General features: G+C 33.0%; 1 protein-coding gene across 6 annotated transcripts in view; it reads left to right on the top strand.

Annotated features, from left to right (window-relative positions):
* TBCK (TBC1 domain containing kinase) overlaps nucleotides 1-17,178 on the top strand; it is a 312,198-nt gene that overhangs the window by 105,916 nt on the left and 189,104 nt on the right. For all 6 annotated transcript variants that reach the window (XM_074272835.1, XM_074272833.1, XM_074272837.1 and 3 more), the window contains 5 exons: nucleotides 2,107-2,205; nucleotides 4,370-4,432; nucleotides 4,961-5,087; nucleotides 8,025-8,075; nucleotides 13,843-13,926. In XM_074272835.1, coding sequence (XP_074128936.1) covers nucleotides 2,107-2,205; nucleotides 4,370-4,432; nucleotides 4,961-5,087; nucleotides 8,025-8,075; nucleotides 13,843-13,926 — 424 coding nt within the window. The remainder of the gene's footprint in view (nucleotides 1-2,106; nucleotides 2,206-4,369; nucleotides 4,433-4,960; nucleotides 5,088-8,024; nucleotides 8,076-13,842; nucleotides 13,927-17,178) is intronic.

The raw sequence follows: 17,178 nt of genomic DNA, 5'->3' as shown, positions 1-17,178 counted from the left end.
CTATATCAAATTGCCTGCCTTCTCAATGAAGGGGGAAGGAGAAAGGGAGGGAATTTGGAAAAATTAATGTTACAAATTGTTTTTACACAGTGATTGATGTATCAAAGATCACTGGATCTTTGTTTATTGGAAAGAAACTAGGATTTATTACTTACTTATTATATGCTTGTCATTGTTAACTCCAAAGAAATGCCATGGGGTTTTGAAGATCTAAGTGCAATTATTGGTGCTCTTAAGGAGCTTAAAATTCAGGGAGTAGAGTAAAACAAGGAAGCTGCTTTAAGTCTTCCAGTTTCCCCCAAAATCATATGAAACCAAACTTCTGAGTAGAGTGTAATGGAATGAAAACACTCTGCAGCTCAAGATAAATTGGAAAAACTTCAAGAAAGGTTAGTCTCACTGGGGTAAAAAGGTATTCAGCCTAGCTCAGATAGACTCTGAGAAAGCCAACAAGAGGATCTTAATTACAGCAAATCAGCAACTGAGATCCTCGGTCTTGGCTCACTAGAAATCAGATCAGTAGGCAGCTTCCACCTCAGAACTTTGGGACAAACTTTGGGAAACCAGGCTGTTTCCTGAAAAGACCAGGAAAAAACTACCCCTTGCAAACACATGGGGCCCCTGTGCTCAAAGCCAAGGCTCAGAGCTACACAGGAAGCTTGGGACAATGCCTCCTTTGTCCCAGGATCAGAGCTTGACCATAAAAGCAAAAAAGGAAGAAACACCAGAAGAAAGGACAGAAAGTGAGCAAGAAACAGAAAAGAATTTTGACCATAAAAAGCTACTGTGATGACAGGGAAGTCCAAAGCACCAGTTTAGATGAGGACAAAAATGACAACAGAGGAAATCTCAAAGCGTGATATGAATAGGTCTCAAGCTGAAAGAGGCTTCTTGGAAGTGCTTATAAAAGACTTTGAAAGGAAAATAAGAGGTGTAGGAGAGAAAATGAGAAAAGAAATGAGAAGTATGCAAGGAGGAGTCAACAGCTTGGAACAGGAAAGGCAATTCCTTAAAAAATATAATTGGCAAAGTGTAAAAACAAAAAATCCACTGAAGAAAATGACACCTTTAAAATAGAATTAACCAATTGGAAAAAAGAAACTGAAAAAAATCACATATTAAAAACTTGAAATGAGCAAATGGAAGCTAAGGACTCTATCAGACATAAGAATCACTCAAACAAACTAAAAAGAATGAAAAAATGGAAGAAAAACAGCCAACCTGGAAAAATAGATCCAAAAGAGACAATTTAAAAATTATTAAAAGGAACCTAGATAACATTCTACAAGAGATCATCAAGGAAAACTGCCTCAATATTATAGAAACAGAGGGGGAAATACTCATTAAAAGAATTTATCAATCACCTTTGGAAAGAGATCCCACAAGGAAAACTCCAAGGAACATTGTTGCAAAACTCCAAAGCTATAATCTCAAGGAGCTTAAAATTCTATTGGACAATATATAAACATAAAGTTATATGTAAAATATTTATATCCAAAAAAAACTTATCAGACAGTTCCATGGTAACTTTGGTAAGAAAGGCAGTGATCCCTGTAGCTGTCAGGAAGGTTCTCATAGAGGAATGATCTGAGCTTTTAAAGAAGTTAAAGATATTTCATAACAGTGGTGAGAAAGAGGTACATCTAGCCATGGGGGCAGCCTATACAGAGACACAGAAGGAGAAAGGAGATGGAATGTTGTGTGTGGGAATAGCAATAAATGGAATTAGAAAGTTTACATAAACATGGCAAAAATGTTCTTCTGTTATCATTTTTACCCTCCTAGTTTCACCTTCCTTTTATTTTCCATCTATCAATTCTTTTTTTATCCAGGACTGTGCAACTCAGTTTCAATTCAACTAATATCTATTAAACACCTACCGTGTATCGAACACTGAAAGTAATGAAAATCATACAGTGTTATGGAAAGAGAATATATGAGGACAGCAAGAACCTTTCTGATCTGTTTATATGTAATTTTTAATTTGGTTCATATCTACCAATAATAACAATATCAGTAAGCATAATTGTATGTGTCTTTGAGACAATCTTGGATGAAAGATGGAACTTTGTCTTTTGAAACATTTTTCATGTTTCTATTCCATAGGCTTACCCATACAAAAAAAATCAAATCTGGAAAGAAGCTAGAGTTGACATTCCTCCCCTCATGAGAGGTTTAACTTGGGCTGCCCTCCTAGGAGTTGAGGTAAGAATAAAAGAGAAGAGAGGCAGGTAAGTAAATGAGATTGATAAAATAAAAAGACTGCTTATATTTTATTTCAAGTTTCTAAAGAGAATACTCAAAAGAGCAGGACAAATATCATGTTGGCAAGTTATTTAAATACATTCCATTTTTTCCATCATTTCTGATTAGATTTTTACATATTTGTATAATATATTTGCATAATCCTGTATATCTCAAAATAATGTAAAATAATTATTGAAACAATCTAAACAAATGTATAATGTCAAAATAATTCTATACGGAAACAATTTATATATTGTTCCCAAATAGGTTCTGTTGTCTTTGGCTAGCTCTGCTCTGCCCAATCCAGTTCACACTTAGATAAGGCTGTACTTAAATATCTCCAATGTTTTAGTGATTTAATTATGATAATGAAGAAATGAGAGGCAGCATGCATCCTTCTAGGCTGTTTTTAATGTTAGGGATTAGGCCATCTGTAATCAGATAAAAAAAATGTTCAAAGTCACTATTGATTAGAGAAATGCAAATTAAAAGGACTGAGGTATCACCTCCTTCCCATAATATTTGCTAATATTACAGAAGAGGAAAATAACAAATTTTGGAGGAGTTATGATAAAATTGGGATGCTAATGCATTGTTGATAGAATTGTAAACTACTCTAATCATTGATCAATTTAGAACTCTGCCCACAGGGCTATAAAACTGTGCCTATCCTTTGATCTAGCAATATCACTACTAGATCTATATCCAAAGAGGAAAAAAAAAGGTAGTTGGAGAGAAAAAAACCTATATGTACAAAAATATTTATAGGCAACTCTTCTGATCACAAAGAATTGAAATTTGAGAAGATGCTCATCAATTGGGGAATGGCTAAACTGGTTGTGGTGTATTATTGTGATGGAATATCATTGTGCTAAAAGAAATAGCAAGTCATATGGTGTCAGAAAAACTTAGGAAGACTTATATAAAGTGATTCAAAGTGAGCAGAGTTAAGAGAACTTTGTATACAGTTACATCAATAGTGTACAATAATCAACTCAACCCAGACAATTCTGAAGGACTTGTGATGGAAATTATTATTCACTTCCAGAGAAAGAACTGGTGCAGGTTAAAGCATATTTTTTTCTTGGTTTTGGTTTTGGGTGGTGATGTTTTGGTCCCTATTTTCTTTTACAACATAACTAATATGGGGATATGTTTTGCAAAACTTCACATTTATAATCCATATCAAATAACTTGCCTTTTCAAAGAGTAGAGAAGAGAGAGAGAAAGAGAATTTGCAGCTCAGAATTTTTAAAAAAAGGAAATTTTACAAGTAATTAAGACACTTAATGAAATAAAAATATATTGGGGAAAAATCTTTATAGGTTAGATGGACATAAAAGTGGCAAGAGTCAAAATGATTGGCCAACTCACAATCATACCTTTCTCTTAGGCGTTTTTTAAATCACTTTGTGTACCTATCTCCATTAACCTCTTATTAGACCTATTGGTCACTCTTTTCCTAACTAATCTATACCTTCTGGATGATCATCACCTCTACTCCAATCTCTACAAACATGGTGTAAGGTTCCTAGATTTGGAATCAGGAAGATCCTAATTCAAATTCTACTTCTGGTGCTTATGAGCTATGTGACTCTGGGCAAATCATTTAACACTTCTAGATTTCAGTTTCTTCATCTATAAAAGGAGGCAATTAAGACTTCTTGACCTTTAGGGTCTCTTCCTAATTTAAATTTATGATTCAAATATCGGTCCTCTGAGTTCCTCCCCAAAACTTCTATTTCCCACTATTTCATACATACCTGCAGTTATACTTAATCATTAGCTTTTCATTCATTTCATGTTTGATCAGACAGATACTATAGATATAGATCGGGCACTTCAGGTTTTGGGAAAAATTAGTATAAATTTGGGTTGGAGCCACCTGTCAAGTTTAGGGAATTGTATCTATTGGCAAAGTCTACCATGTTTCTACTCTAAGGTTGTAAGGAGTTTCAAATGGTGATTCCTATTTCCAAATGGGCTCCCACATGTGGGTTGTAACATGCTTTTGAGAAACCTCTTTTAAATATTCCTAAAGATAGCTTCCACCCATATGTTAATAACTAATTAAAAATTTCTGGAAAATAATAGCACTTTTTTTTTTTTTTTGCATTTTCAGGGTGCCATCCATGCCAAGTATGATGCTATTGATAAAGACACTCCAATTCCTACTGACCGACAAGTATGATTTTCTTCTATACCAATCCAGAATCTTTCTTCTACATTTTTAAGTCTTAGAAGTCTATAAGAAAAACATTCCTTCAAAAAATAGCATTCAGACACAAGCAAGGCTTATGAAACCAAGAGCTCAAAACTGAGCCATAGAAAAATTTGCAAATTAATTGGTTATTTTATCTCTAAAATTATGTACCTTAAAGAGTTTTACTATATTTAAAAAATACTTGAAAACTGTACTTTTACATATATTAATAGTGATACTACATATCAATATTATTGATATGCAGTTATAATTATATATGTTAGAATTATAATATTCAAAACAAAGTAAGTCTTTTCCTTTTGCCTCTTAAATGTAGTTTTATTTCTTTAAAGTATTTGAGTAAAAAACTATGTGTATTCATTTTTTTCTGTTTCTCAGAGATTACTAAAGTGGTCTGTCCTCAAATGCACATTCCTTTCCTTATTTGGGGATTTGTTAAACATCACAGTAATAGTCCTGATTCTACCCCAAAAATTGATTGTTTTACAGATTGAGGTGGATATTCCACGCTGCCATCAGTATGATGAATTGTTGTCATCTCCTGAAGGCCATGCAAAGTTTAGGAGGGTATTAAAGGCTTGGGTTGTTTCCCATCCAGATCTTGTGTACTGGCAAGGTAAGTGGCTCAATTCTAGTTATGTTAGTTGTTCTTTCAAACATTCTTCCCTCCCCCCCCGCCCCCCCCCCCCCCGAGGCTGGGGTTAAGTGACTTGCCCAGGGTCACACAGCTAGGAAGTGTTAAGTGTCTGAGACCAGATTTGAACTCAGGTTCTCCTGAATTCAAGGCTGGTCCTCTATCCACTGCGCCACCTAGCTGCCCCTATGTTAGCTGTTCTTATAAAGCTATGTAGAAAAGGTCTGTAATACTTAGATAAAGAGGAGAAGAAAAGAGAAGGAGTACAATTATCCGACATTTACTATATACCAGATACTGTGCTAAGTATTGGAAACATAAATATAAACAAAAAGAAAGACAGTCCTTACTTTTAAAGAGCTTACATTCTAATGGGAGAAAACAACCCAGAAAAGAGAGCTGAAAAAAACGATAAAGGCAAAGAGGAGAAGAGACAAGGTTTCTCTTCCAGAGATCCAGGAATAGAATTAAGATAGAAGTGCCCCAGGTTGCTGGCTAGGACAATTTCTCAAATGGGCACTGAACCCACCAACTGAAGGAAAGGGAAACAGGGGCAAAGGAATATACAAGCTGCTCCAAAGGTAGTGATTGGCAATTTTAGAAATCAAAATTCTGATATTTTAAAATTTATTAAAATAACAAATCTATGACTTTTTAAAAACATATACAGGAGAGGACGTGTGTGTCTGTGTGTGTCTGTGTGTGTGTGTCTGTGTGTGTGTGTGTGTGTGTGTGTGTGTGTGTGTGTGTGTGTGTGTGTGTCTGTATGTTTTCCCCTAAGAATTCACTGTAGGAATTTTTTCCCTTCAGTCTGCTAAAACTTTGGTCAATAACTATATAATTATGACGTATTATGTTACAAATAACCAGCAATTTCATTAGGAAAATGGGATTCAATTTAACAAATAAGCATCTACTATAGGTCAAGCACTGTGCTAAATTCTGGGAGTACAAAAGAATGATAGTTCCTTCCCTCAATGAATTTACAATCTGAAGGAGAAAGAAAATATACCAAAAAAAAAACAAACTGAAAGTAGGGTGAGGAGAAGCTGGAGGAGGGGTTTAAAATCAGAGGATACCAATTGTAGGGATATTGGTGTTTAATGGAATCAAATCAAGAGTTGCCGATGGCAAATGGAGAATTATCTCTAAACTGGATAAAAGATGACTTTGGAAGAAGTTTATTGCTTAGCCCTCCAAACAGAGGGGGTGAACTAATTAAGGGAGAATAGTAGGTGTTGAATATCAACCTAGACAGGTTGATGGGCATGTGGAGACATAATGTGTTCCATGGAATCAGACCAAGACTAGCTGATGGAAAATGGAGAAATAAGAAGTAGTAATTTCCTGCTTTTCAGAAGGAAAGGCCTTGAGGCAAACAAAAAAGTTCCTTCTTATGAATTAGGAAGACCTGAGCTCAAATTTTATTCCAGATAATTAAAAGTTACATCATTCAATTAATAAACATTTACCAAATGTATACTATGTGCTAGATACTTTTGTTAAGCCTTAATATCCTCATCTGTAAAATGAGAATAATATTACCTATAGTGCCTATTTTATAGAGTTGATGATAGAGCTCAACAGGTAAAATTAGTATAAAAATACTTTACCATCTTTAAAGTATCATACAAATATTAGTGTTCATGAAATTCTTTTATTGTTTCATTGTTCCAAGTGCTCCAGTTTCTGTTTAGTTTTTACCATTAATTTCTATTATCCCTGCTGAGAATTAAAGCCATTCAGTCTCTACATGTCAACCTTTTGCTAAAAATAAGTTTCACATCTTCATTTTTCTTGGGTGAAATTTGTTTCATATGTAATTATTGTTTTTCTTAATTTTATCCCTTTTGGCAAATATAATGTCTACATTTCAAGCAAACTGTCAGTCAACAAGCATTTTTAGGGGTTTATTCTGTATGCCTGGCAATGTTTTAAGCACTAAGGAAACAAAAAAAGGATGCAGACTAACTTGAGGAGTTCATATTCTAGTGGGGAAGATTACATGCTAAACATTCTAGCGTAAAGGATAAGGAAGGTAGGTAATGAAAGGAGTGTCAGGTATAAGCAGCAAGAAAGTTGTTGCAATAGTCCAGGAGACTGGTGATGGGACCTGATCGGGGTGGTTCCTATGTCCCCTAAACTTTGCACAAGCTATCTTTCATGATCATCATTCAGTGTAGCTGGATCATAGAGTGTATAAAGTATAAGAAGTCTGGAAACATAAGAAGGAACCAGTTTGTAAAGGACTTTAAATGCCAAATAGAAAATTTATATTTGCTTCTAGATGAAATAGGAGTTGTTGATTTTTATTGCATAAGAAAAAAGGAATTGTTAATCTGCATTTTAGGAAATTTACTTTGGTAATTGAATAGAGGATGAATTGGAGAGAGATAGAGGCAGAAAGAAAATTAGAAAATAGTTGCAGTAGTTTAGGATATAGGCCTGAACTAGCCCATGTTCCCCAAACATTGCATTGGCCACCGTTCAGACTTTCTTCATTTCTGTTACTCAGAGTCCTTAGTATCAACCTAGATGTTATCTCATACATAAGGATATTTCTAATTTCCCTTCAATCTCAAGAATTAGTGTACCCTCCCTCCATGAATTGGCTGGTATTTACATGTTGGTATATACATAGTATTCCCTATTATGAAACATAAGCCCCTTGAGGGCAGGGATATGGCCTGTTTCCTTGTTTTTATATCTTTGGTGCTCATCACAGTACCTTGCAAATAGTAAGAACTTAGTAAATGTGAAGATTTTTTTTTCTTTACAGGTAGAGAAAGAATATTTCATTACTGTAACTAATAGGCATTTCTGGTTGAATATTATTAAGGAGACTTATTCATTTGAAGAGGATAATTATATATGCCTGTAATTCCATCAAACTAAATTTATGAGTCTTTTCCCTCTTAGGTCTTGATTCTCTCTGTGCTCCATTCCTGTATTTAAATTTCAACAATGAGGGTAAGCATCTTTATGTTTTATGTATTTATAATTTTTATAATATGTGTGTATTGAGTTTTTAGCCTGTAAGTCTTTACGAGATAGAAAACTATTAAGTTACTATGAGATTATTTCACTAAAATATTTTAGAATCCTGATAAAATCACTGTATTTCCCTAAGATCCTTTGTTATTGACCGGTAAGTTATAAAGATTTGTGGGGGAACAGAGCCTGCAATCCTAAACCTTTGCAGCATACTATGTCATAAATAGATTTTTTTTTAATGGGCTTGCAGAATCTAGTTTTCTTGAAAGCTTTTAAGAATTTCGTAGAATCTCAGAATTGGAAGGGATCTCACTAGCCATTTGCTACAACACACATTTGAGCAAAAACTGATATGACAATTCAGCTTTTCATAGAAGATTTTCGTGAGGGGGAAAACATTCCAGTAGCCCATTCTTGCTGGAACTCTGTTCTTCCCAGAAATCACCTTCCTCCCTCAAACGCCACAAGAGATTGACTCAGCGTCAGCGTCTCAATTCTTCTTCCTCTTCCTACTCCTCCCACACAAGTCACTTACCCCATTTTGTCCCACCAATCAAGTCAGCACAGAACATCTGGGGAGGGTCAACCTTCAAACAAGTTAATAGGGAACTGTCCAATTGGCAATTAGTCTCACGTGCTTCATTATCCAAGTGCATTGCTCAGTTCTAGCCCTTTTACACATTCTAGCTCAAAAAGTAAGAAAATTTACCATTACACCAATCAGAAATCTATCTCTCTGTAGCTTTCACACATTGTTGCTTATTTTACCCTCTGTGACAATTACTTTTATTCAACAGACTTTCAGATAGTTAAAAGCAGGTTTCATGTTCCCTCCTAAATCTTCTCTTTTTTTCCATAGGCTTAAAGTCACTACTAACTTCAGTCATTTTTCATAGGACATGATCTTGAGAATGTTTATCATCCTAGTAACTTTTCTTTAGATGCTATCCACAAAAGCAATGACATTGCAGAAATTTGATTCCTTAGATCTGAATTAGTTTTTTAGCTATGATATGACCAGGACAAAAGATAGTGTGACTATGATTACCTCATTACTCTTGAATACTGTGCCTTTCTCACAGAAAGATTGCTTTGCTTTTTGTCTACCACTATCTCAGTGTTGACTGATATTGAGTTCGCAAGTTAAAGTCTTAAAATATTTTTTCAAAATTTTTGCTAGTATCTATTAAAGTTCTCATTTTTCATATTTATAGAGAACTGAGTGAATTTTATTAAAATACAAGCCATTCCACAGTTGATAAAAGGTCAAAAGATATAAACAAGTAGTTTTTAGCTGAATAAATAAAAGCTATCTATATTATCATTTGATCATCATCATCATCAAACATATGAAAAAATGCTCTCAATCATTATTGATTAGAGAAATGAAAATTAAAACAACTGAGGTACTATCTCACACTTATTAGATTGGCTCATATGACAAAAAAAGGCTATTAGAGAAGATGTGAAAAAAAACTAGAATATTAATGTACTATTGGTAGAATTGTGAAGTCATCCATTTGAAACTATGCCCAAAGGGCTGTCATTTTGATCCAGCAATAACACTGGTAGGTCTGTATCCCAGAGACATATTTATAGCAGCTTTTTTTTTTTTTTTTTTTTTTTTTTGTAGTGGCTAAGAATTGGAAATTGAAGGGATACCCATCAATTTGGGGAATGGCTAAACAATCTGTGGTACATGATTGTAATGGAATATTAATAGTACTATCAGAAATGACAATTAGGAAGACACTTTTGAGCAAGGACAGAGTGGAAGGACAGAATAAAATAAACAGGTGAAGAGTAGAATAGAGGGAAATACATTTAGCATTGTAATTGTGAAAATCATAAAGGCCTCATTTCTCAAATACAATTGAATCAAAGTTATAAAAATAAGAGTCATTCCTCAATTGATAAATTATCAAAAGATAGTTTTCAGATTGAAGTAATCAGAGTTGTCTATAGCTATTTTCCCCACCCTGAGGCTGGGGTTAAGTGACTTGCCCAGGGTCACACAGCTAGGAAGTGTTAAGTGTCTGAGACCAGATTTGAACTCTGGTCCTCCTGAATTCAGGGCTGGTGCTCTATTCACTGTGCCACCTACATGCCCCTTGTCTATAGCTATTTTAAAAAGTGCTCTAACTCACAATTGATTGAAGAAATGCAAATTGAGACAATTCTGATGTACTATCTTAGATCTTTTAGTTAGTTACTAAGACAGAAAAAGAAAATGACAAATATTGGAGGGGATATGGGAAAATTGAGACACTAATGCATTGTTGGTGGAGTTGTGAACTGATTCAACCTTTTTATACAGCAATTTGGAACTATTCCCAAAGGGCTAGAAAACCATACATATCCTTTGACCTAACAATATCACTACTAAAAAATCATACATATCCTTTGATCTAACAATATTACTACTAAGTCTATCCTTAAAAGGATAAAAAAACAAAAAGGAAAATGACCTATCTGTACAAAAGTATTTGAACAGCTCTTTTCTGGTGACAAGGAATTAGAAATGGAAGGGATCCTCATCAATTAGAGAATGTATAAACAAATTGTACTGTGTGATTTTGATGGAATACTGTTGTGTTACAAGAAATAATGAGCAGGTTGTTCTCAAAAAAGTTTGGAAAAGATTTACATAAGCTGATGCAAAATGAAATGTACTGTCTACAAAATAACAACAATATTGTAAAATAATCAGCTTTGAATGACTTAGCTATTCTCAGCAAGCCAATGATCCAAGACAACTCAGAAAGACTTATGATGAAGGAATTGATTGGGTTTTTTTTAAATACAGATTGAAGTATACTTTTCCTTTTACTTTATTTTTCTTGAGGTTTTTTTTCTTTTTGGTCTGTGTTTTCTTTGACAACATGACATATGTGTAACATATTGAATTGTTTGCCTTTCAATAATGAGGTTAAGGAGAGAGGAAGGGAGAGAATTTGGGAGTTTTAAATATAAAAGTTAAAAATTGTTTTTACATGTAATTGAGGAAAAATAGAATACTAAACAGACAAAAAGAAATGACAAGCAGTATGAAAAACCTGGACTTACATGAATTTATATAATAAAGTGAACAGAACACAGAGAATGTTATACACAGTTACAGTAATATTGTTCAGTGAAGAATTCCAAGTGAGTTAGCTATTCTCAACCAATACAGTATTCCAAGACAACCCCAAAAGACTGATGATGAAACATACTCTCTGCCTCCTGAGAAGAATTGATATTGTTTGAATATAGACTGAGGCATACTATTTTTGTACTTTCTTTTTTTTTCCAGTCTTGTATGAAATGACTACTATAGAAATGTTTTATATAACTAATTGCACTTGTATAAATAACTATATCTGATTGCTTATCATCTTAAGGAGGAGAGTGAGAGGAAATAAGGTAAAGAATCTGGAACTCAAAACTTTAAATAAAAATATTCTTTGAAGTTCGATTCTTCTTGTGTAGCAAAATAACTATGTAGATATGTATACATATGTTTTAACATATTTATACTTTAACATATTTAACATGTATTGGTCTACCTGCCAGCTGGGGGAGGGGATGGGGGGGGAAGGAGGGGAAAAATTGGAACAAAAGGTTTTGCAATTGTAAATGCTGAAAAATTACCCATGCATATATCTTGTAAATAAAAAGCTATAATTAAGGGCAGCTAGGTGGTGCAGTGGATAGAGCACCAGCCCTGAAGTCAGGATGACCTGAGTTCAAATCTAGTCTCAGACATTTAACATTTCCTAGCTGTGTGACCCTGGGCAAGTCACTTAACCTCAACTGTCTCAGAAAAAAAAAAAAAAAAAAAGCTATAATTTTAAAATATTGAAGATTGTTTTTCAGATGAATACCTTTCTAGTCAATTTTGTTTTTATTAAATTTATTTTTCTAGCCCAAGTGTAAGTTCTCACATTTAGCTATCTTAAATTCCATCTGATAGATTCAGTAGAGCATTCTAGTATGTTAAGGTCTTTTTGCTTCCAATCTCAGTCTTTATTTGTGTTTGTTATCTTTCTCACCATTATGTCAAAACCACATTTGAAAGGTACTATACTTTGGACTTAATGCAAGGTATTGGTAAAAAAAAAAAAAGTCAGATAACTCCTGGACAAGTATAGATTCCTGGGCCACTCCAATGGAAATCTTCTAAGTTGATAGAATCATTAATACTTATTCTTCAGACCAGCCACTTTAAAAAGTTTTAATCTGCCTTACTCTATGTCTTTTTCTCAAGAACAACACTTCAAGCTTTATCAAATGCTTTCCTCAAATAAATTTAGACTATATAACACTTCTTTGATCTAGATCTCTCATCTTATCAAAAAAAAAAAAAAAAAAAAAAAGGAAATAAGATTACTCAGGCATGACTTATCCTTGTCTACATTTACTACCCAAGATCATGGTTTTTAACAATTTGAAACCTGTTTCAATATAATTGCTTTCCTTTGTAATTCTATAAATTTAATAACAATACTCTTAAGAAGGGATCTGTAATCTTCACTGGATTTCCAAAGGGGTCAATGACACTCACAAAAAAGATTAAGAAACTTTTTAATAGCATATTTTAAAACTTGCCCAGGAAACAAAGTAAAGCTTATTGAACTTTAGTTTGAAGCACTAGTTTGTCCCTTTCTTTTATCTGAGAAATTTACTCTTCATCATTTTTTTTCTACTCCGTCCCAAATACTATGCTAAATATAACAATGAAACTTTCCCTGCTTTCACAGTTCCCATCCCTTTCACTAATTTGGTGAGAATTGGATCCTAAATAAAATTTTGGCACACTTGTTTCTCTACTTTTTGAAAGATAAAATCATTAAGGCAAGTCAAAGTTATTAGCATAAGATAGAGAGCTTGAATAGATGCTTGTGTAATTGAAACCTCTACCTACTCCATCACTACTATAGAATATTCTTCTGTGCCAGATTTGTAATCTGTTTCCCCTACTCTTCATTTATATAATCCTGTTTGTAAATATATGATCTGTTACTTTGTAGGTTTCATCTGTTATCAATCTTCTAAAAGCCTTATTTCCTGAAGCACTCTCCTTAAAAGTTCTTCCAAGTAACCTGAAACCATTACAAACCTCTACCTAGTTTTCTGGGGAGGAAATTCACCTCTAACCTGGGGAATCCGTGTTCCTACAATTTAGGGTGATGGCTAGGGAGGTACTAACTGTTATAGAATTTCCTTGTGCCATAAGTTCTTCACATATTTATTTAGATGCAGGTTCTTCTTAAGAGTTATCATCTATGTACTTACCTGCCCTTCTGGGAGATTTTCACATATTTAACTTTAGAGAGTTATCTACTTTCTCTTATTTACTCTGCCAGTATCATTATACAGAAAGGCAAAGGAATCTATTCAGGGGATACATTTTTGTTTTATTTTGGTTTGGTTTGTTTTTGCCACAGAAACTCCTTAGACTAGCTAATATTCCTAGATTGCACATCTGTAAAGTATATTTCATATATAAGATGTAAAATATAGTAAGTCTCCTGGGATCATTGACAATGATCATCTATAGATTTAGGGATTTCCCCTAATTGAAAGCATTTATTGTTAGTTAAAAACAACACCTCAAACAAGGTTGATTTCACTAATCTAAAACTTAAAAAGGAGCAAGAATGATTATCTTTTTTGTTGATAATTATTTGCCACTTTCACAATATTGATTTTAGGTCCCTTTGTTTAATTTGTAATATGCCTTTTCCCAATTCTTTTTTAGCTCTTGCTTATGCTTGTATGTCTGCTTTTATTCCAAAATACCTATATAACTTCTTTTTGAAAGACAACTCTCATGTCATACAAGGTAAGTGAACAACTTTACAGTTTTTTATTTATAGGTAAACAAAAACAACAATAATAGCTAACATTAACTAGGCCTTCAAAGTTTGCAAAATGCCATATATGTATTCTATATTTATGTATGTGCAGGAAATGGTAAACTATTTCAGTATTTTCACTGAGAATACCTCAAATGGGATCACATAGGTTCAGATAATGACTGAAACAACTAAATAAGTTTATGTTATATTACATTGTATTAAATTGTATTGTACTTTACATTATATTGTTATGTTAATCATTTCATTTGTACTTCACAATAATCTTACTATGGCTATTTTACCAAAATAATTACAAGATAATAAATTTGGTGAGTGGGGCATAATAAGTATTAAAGACCAACTATTATTCCATAGAAGGTTTACTGGTAAAAGTACCCATATTGGTGAAATCACAGATCTTTGAATTATTGAAGTAGTCAATCAAAGGCCATTTTTTCTAGCATCCATTATATACCAAATAGCTGACAACACAAAAATAAAAACAAAACAATTCCTGTTCTCAAGGAGCTTATGTTCAAATGGAGGTGAGAACACAAACTATGTATGTGTATGTGTGCATGTGTTGTCTGTGTGTCTATATTACTTTGAATAGAATATTGACAGTGTTTTTCTATATATATACAATATGAATACAAAAGAATTTGAGGAAGATGAGCACGAGTTAGTTGGGAGATTCAAGAAAGACCTTTTTTAGCAGGAGGTATTGAGTCTAGATAGGCATCCAGTGCAAAGACATGAAGGTAGAGAATGCAGCTTTGTATATGAAGAACAAAAAGTACACTAGTAGTTTGCAAAGAAAGGGAGGGAAGGAAAAAAGGAAGAAGCAAAGGAAAAGGGAGGGAAAGAATGGCGATTAAACTTGCTGTGTTCTTGAAATTTTGCTAGGCACTTAGCCTAGGATAGCTCCAGATTTATTTAGTGTTTTAACAGTACAAAAATATTTTTGTTACATTATTTCACTGAACCTGACTACCCTATGAAATACATTCTTCAGATATATCTTCTTCATTTTTCAGATCAAAAAACTAAGTCCCAGAGGTATTGTTTATTTATCCATGGTAATATAATTATTTCAGAGGCAGAATTTAGATCTGGGTCTCTCATAAACAGAAGTGGATCTAAAATTCTTTTTAGGGCTTCCAAAGGATTCTGTGGTTTAGACATTGCTAATTTTCATGTGAATTCAATTTAGTTCATATGAAATCTTCTTAGCTTTGAGATTTAAAATATGTAGAAACTATTAAAATCTGTATGTCTAACTTTTGTAGACTTCAAAAACACATTTGGCTCATTACAGAAAAACTGCTTCCTTAAAAGCAAGTTGTTTCCCATACATATGTTAAAATTATATAAGATTCTACAACAGAGGCAATCAAGGAGATAATTTTTTGAGTTCAGTATTCTCTGAAGGATCAAAATCTAGTGAAGTTTATAAACACACACACACACACGCACACACACACAAAATAGTGAATGGTGTAATGATGCTGTAGCTGAAGAGATTTTTCCAAATGATATTGGGTGTTCTAAAGATGCTCCTCTTTTCAGATGGTATTGTACTGATTACTTTAAGACTTAAAACATTTCAAACCTTCCACAGTGAACCATGTAATCATTCAAAAGAGATCAGACTAACAACAAAAACCAGTAAAATATAAGCGTTTGAAAAAATATTTGTAAAGAAATAATGAACTAGGACCAAAACTGAACAAGAAGGGTGTGCAGCATTCTGTTGTTACCTTAAAAGTTCTAACACTTAACACAAGTGTATTTTTTATGGGTTTTTTTTCCCCTGCAAGGATACAATTTTGATACACATCTCATAAAGCACTATGGTGTCAAAAGAATCAGAATTTAGAAACTAATGGAATAACATAGGTGTTAGTAGGCCACAACCTATTAACTTAGATGGATAGGATGCAAGATATCCATGTCCATATCATTTGGTCAAGAATTCTCATTGGGCCAAGTTCTCTTCTCAACTAATTAATCAAGTGATGAGAATTAGGAGAAATATTTTTATGTAAAGCCTGGTTGTTGTATAGGCTAAAAAATATTAAAAGACCAGAGGAAGGTACATTGCAGGCTCCTTAATGGAAGATTTATAGAAAAGACATTGATAAGAATCATTCAAGATGAGAATGTATTAACTTTTGCCAATAGGAGTACCTATCTCAGTAAGATCAGGAATTCATCAAAGTATCTTTCCTTTCAGCATCATTTACTTGATGTTGAAAAAAGTTATACATTTCTCCCCAAATTTATTTTTCCATAGCTAACTTGGTAAAATGGAGAAAATAATAGTTATAGTAAGATTGTTGTGAAGTACAAATGAAATAATTATTTTTTGTCACAAACAAAATGAGTCAGTGTCATTTTAAACTTACAAAATAGAAAACAGAAATTCTCTTTGTAGTCCAGAAACATGATTTCTATTAAGTTGGAAAGCCTGACCATGTTACTTGAAGTGAATGTGTTTTTAAAATATCTTTAATACTTCTGGCAGTCTCTTTATAACATGAGTTATTTTTAAAATAGGTTCAAAGCACAATTGTACTTTCAAATTATTGCAAAGATTTTGATTAAAGATTATATTTTTCCAGTTTTTTTTTTTCAATTTCAAATGAATAATTTCCTTTGTGGGTATTAGTTTAAGTTCTCCAAACATGCAAATTAAAATGAAGTTTACTTTATTGAAAATGGACTTGTGTCACCAATTGAATAGTAGAGTAATAATAAACTTTTTTTTAAGCATATGCAAAGTCTTTATTTCCTTAATTTTTTTAAAAAAAGTAAAATTTTGAACTAAAGTATATAAAAAATTGTAAAAGAAGTTACAATAGAGAGATTTTGCAAAGGACTTTAATCCCATGTGTATGGTAGGTTAACAATTCAATTGATTCCATCATAAATTCATTTTATAGTCTTAGCATCTACATGGATAATTAATATTTATCAAAATGCTCTTTAGTTTTCTCACTTATTACATTTGATAAACTTGCACTTGAAATGCTAGATTTTATGTATAGCTTTGAAACTATTTCATTTTTTAAAATAATTGATTAAACATCAATTTTAAAAAAAAGTTTTTGGCTGATTTAGAATCACAAAAAGAATACATTTCCCAAGAAGGAAAAATTTGCTTTAAGAAATAACTTGGGAAGAATACTTCATCTCTCTACTTATATCCCAGCATTACAAATCTTTACCTCTTC

Source organism: Sminthopsis crassicaudata, chromosome 6, assembly GCF_048593235.1.
Source record: "Sminthopsis crassicaudata isolate SCR6 chromosome 6, ASM4859323v1, whole genome shotgun sequence".
NCBI lineage: Eukaryota > Metazoa > Chordata > Mammalia > Dasyuromorphia > Dasyuridae > Sminthopsis > Sminthopsis crassicaudata.
This window is presented reverse-complemented; position numbering and strand designations above follow the sequence as displayed.